We start from the raw sequence: 3,881 nt of genomic DNA, 5'->3' as shown, positions 1-3,881 counted from the left end.
TCTCGGCAAACCATTTCTGTATGGCCCTCGCTTTGTGCACGGAGGCATTGTCATGCTAAAACAGGAAAGGGCCTTCCCCAAACTGTTGCCACAACGTTGGAAGGACAAAATCTTCTAGAATGTCATTGTATGCTGTAGCGTTAAGATTTCCCTTCACTGGAACTAAGGGGCCTAGCCCGAACCATGAAAAACAGTCCCAGACTATTATTCCTCCTCCACGAACTTTACAGTTGGCACTATGCATTTGGGCCGGTAGCGTTCTCCTGGCATCCGCCAAAACCATATTCGTCCATCAGACTGCCAGATGGTGAAGTGTGATTCATCACTCCAGAGAACGCATTTCCACTGTTCCAGAGTCCGATGGCAGGAAGCTTTACACCACTCCATGGCATGGCATTGCGCATGGTGACCTTAAGCTTGTTTGTGGCTGCTCGGCCATGGAAACCCATTTCATGAAGCTCCCGACAGTTCTTGTGCCGACTTTCCTTCCAGAGGCAATTAGGAACTCGGTAGTGAAAATTGTAACCGAGGACAGATGATTTCTACGTGCCTCTGCACTCGACGGTTCCGTTCTGTGAGCTTGTGTGGCGTACCATTTTGCGGTCGTTGTTGCTCTTAGACGTTTCCACTTCACAATAACAGCACTGACAGTTGACCGGGGAAGCTCTAGCAGGGCAGAAATTTGATGAACTGGTGGCATCCTATAACAGTACCACGTTGAAAGTCACTGAGCTCTTCAGTAAGGCCATTCTACTGCTAATGTTTGTCTATGGAGATTACATGGCTGTGCGTGCGATTTTATACACCTGTCAGCAACAGGTGTAGCTGAAATTGCCGAATCCACGAATGTTGATATAGAGAGAAACAATTAAGAGTTGTTAAATTAATATAGGAGAAACACTGACTATGATCTGACAAACATCTATGACTGACTTTCACTACTGTTTCACTTCTTTCACTTCTCAAATTCTGATATGGATGTGTTGATACATTTAACAGACCAAGGCTCTCGCTGTTCTCTTTCTACATTTAAGTCTCCAGTGTGCATTCTGTGGTACCTGGGCATAGGTTCTGGTCCTGTTTTAGGGACTCAGATGTGTACAGTGTGGGACCAGGTCCCGTTTTGGCCCCTCAGTTTAAAAGGTGGTTGTTGTGGTAGCAAGCCCTGGTCCCTCATCTCAACGTTGGGACTCAGATGTGGATGTTGTGGTAGTGGCCCTTGGAAGAGTCAATGTCGACTCGGCGGGCCTCAGCGAAGGCCAGGAAGGTGACCAGGCCCACTAGGTTCACCACAGTGATAAGGATGAAGACAGATGTCCACGACCCTGTAGCCTCAATCAGATACCCCGAGAAATACACCATCAGCACACCTGGAGAAACACACACACACGATCAGATACGCAGAGGAATACAGCATTAGGAAACAATACATGCACACACAAACTGAGCAGTTTCAGACTACGGCATATCATATCAACAAATGACAGTTCAGCCTCCCATTCCCAGTTGTGTGCGGTATAAGTAAACGGATTGAAATGCCCCTTCCCCCTACGGTACCTAACTGTCACCTTCTACTCCCTCAATTATTTATCTGACACAAACTATATTATCACTCCAGTATCAAATATGCATGGAGCATTGGAGCCAATGAGACTGACAAGAGACACAACCCAAAGTCCTGCCTTTAGAACAATCAGATTCATTATTCATCACTACCTCATGAAAGGCCAACACAATTGATCCTGGAACTGTTGGTGAAAGATTCATCGCAGATGGTTCCGCTTTAGTTTGTCCCTCAATGAACATGCTTACCTGAGAATGCTCCACAGGTATTCATAACACCTGCAATGAAAAATAGATACATGATTCATTTGTAATATTTGACAGGACTGTAATATTCATCAATCAAAAGTCAAATCTGCTGAGAGGTGGATAAAGAAACCACTGGTGTAACATACCAAACAGAGCCCCAGCACATGATGGAGCCAGGTCCTGAACATTCACAGACACACCGCTGGAGTACAGACAAGACACGTTACTGTCTGCCCCAGTAGACAAGGTGTTATACAGACTCCATATACTGTCTGCCCCAGTAGACAAGGTGTTATACAGACTCCCTATACTGTCTGCCCCAGTAGATTAGGTGTTAAACAGACTCCCTATACTGTCTGCCCCAGTAGACAAGGTGTTTTACAGACTCCCTATACTGTCTGCCCCAGTAGATAAGGTGTCATACAGACTCCCTATACTGTCTGCCCCAGTAGATAAGGTGTCATACAGACTCCCTATACTGTCTGCCCCAGTAGATAAGGTGTCATATAGACTCCCTATACTGTCTGCCCCAGTAGATAAGGTGTCATATAGACTCCCTATCTTTGTCACCTGAACATATTAAACCCTAGAAAACGGACAGATAAGTGGAACTACTGTTAAAGCACGGCACTTGTGAGGGGGTGGTTATGTTTATATGATCCATTCCACTGTTGGTTATTATCTACATCCTGCATTTATCATTTACATCCTTGTACACTTCCAGGATCAAACAGTGCAGCCCTCAAGGGTTAGTACATGTGGCTGAATATGGTCAGGCCCTAGATGATAGACACTAGGTCTAGGGGCTAGGCCTAGGAGCGGATTTGGGGACGAGCGCAACGGTACCTGTGGCTGAAGGTGGTGAGGCCCATGGTGGCAGAGACAAAGGCCACAGCTGTAGGGAAGGTGGTGGTGCCACACAGCAGGAGGGTAAACACACTGGACACACCCATGGAGAAGAACTGACCAGGACACAAGGAGAGGAAAGGTGAGGAGAGGAAAGGTGAGGAGAGGAAAGGCATATCTAAAGTTTACTAGTAATGCCAATTTGGGCATTGAATCGGAAACAAGCTACAATACCTGCATAAGTTTCCTCACAGCAGCAGTGTCAAACCCTAGAGAGACAGAGAGAGAAAGAGACACAAAGAGAGAGAGATGTGGGACAGAGCAATAGTTAAAAACCTTGACAATCGTTTAAGGGTACCAACTTCAACTGATTACAATTAGTAAAACATAAGTAAAACATTCACATCGTTTCCTGATGACAAATAGTTGATATCTCTGGCATTACCTTGGCTGATAAGGTGGTCAGAGAGACAGCCACTGAAGAGAGAAGAGGGGATGGCCACAAACCATGGGATAACATTAAACACCCAACCCTGCGGGGAGAACACCATAACATTAAACACCAAGAACACGGATATGAGCTCAGACATGTATGCCGTTAATACCCTATGTTTTTTTTTTAAGAGATAGTGATCCAACTTGGCGAACATCTACGTTTGGGGAACATCCGAGTTCCTTAGCTAGCAGAGTTTTATGTCAATACCATGTCTACAGCGCCCTCTCTTGGTTTACTCAGTGGCATTACACAGGTCTGTCAGATGCAGGGGGGGTCTGACTAGCTTTGAGCCATTTTGTATGTACACGTTCAAGTGTCTGTTGTCTTTGCCATTCCAACCTTGAACTCCAATGTGGTATTTCAAGTTTTGTTTTGTCTTGTCTTGTCTTCTGAAGGGATGGGTTGGGAGAAGAGGAGGGATGGAGGGGGCAAGTTACCTTGGCATCAGGGAAGGTGTCCTTGAAGTAAGTTGGTAGCCATGACAACAGTGTGAAGAAGGTGCTCGCAGTGCAAAGGTGCGTAATAATCACAGCACTGAAGGCAGGATAACAGAAACAGAGAGAGAGAGACAGAGAGAGAGTTCAATGTTAAATGTCTACTCTTCACAGATGACCTATGCCTGCTGTCACCCACAGCACCTGGCCTACATCAGAGCCTGGACCTGCTAGAGCAGTACTGCCAGACCTAGGCCCTGGCAGTAAACCCCAAAAAGACTAAAATAATGATT

General features: G+C 45.9%; 1 protein-coding gene across 1 annotated transcript in view; it reads right to left on the bottom strand.

Annotated features, from left to right (window-relative positions):
• Nucleotides 1-225: 225 nt before the first annotated feature.
• LOC106600547 (solute carrier family 17 member 9) overlaps nt 226-3,881 on the bottom strand; it is a 41,077-nt gene continuing 37,421 nt past the window's right edge. The window contains exons 7-13 of the mRNA XM_014191981.2: nt 3,592-3,688; nt 3,104-3,191; nt 2,893-2,927; nt 2,659-2,774; nt 1,959-2,014; nt 1,813-1,842; nt 226-1,370 (exon numbers count right to left, since the gene is read on the bottom strand). Of these exons, the coding sequence (XP_014047456.1) occupies nt 1,192-1,370; nt 1,813-1,842; nt 1,959-2,014; nt 2,659-2,774; nt 2,893-2,927; nt 3,104-3,191; nt 3,592-3,688 (601 nt within the window). The 3' untranslated portion in view covers nt 226-1,191. The remainder of the gene's footprint in view (nt 1,371-1,812; nt 1,843-1,958; nt 2,015-2,658; nt 2,775-2,892; nt 2,928-3,103; nt 3,192-3,591; nt 3,689-3,881) is intronic.

The sequence above is a fragment of the Salmo salar genome, chromosome ssa03 (genome assembly GCF_905237065.1).
Source record: "Salmo salar chromosome ssa03, Ssal_v3.1, whole genome shotgun sequence".
Classification (NCBI taxonomy): Eukaryota; Metazoa; Chordata; class Actinopteri; order Salmoniformes; family Salmonidae; genus Salmo; species Salmo salar.
The sequence above is the reverse complement of the archived record's forward strand: the minus strand, read 5'-3'. Positions and strand labels throughout refer to the sequence as shown.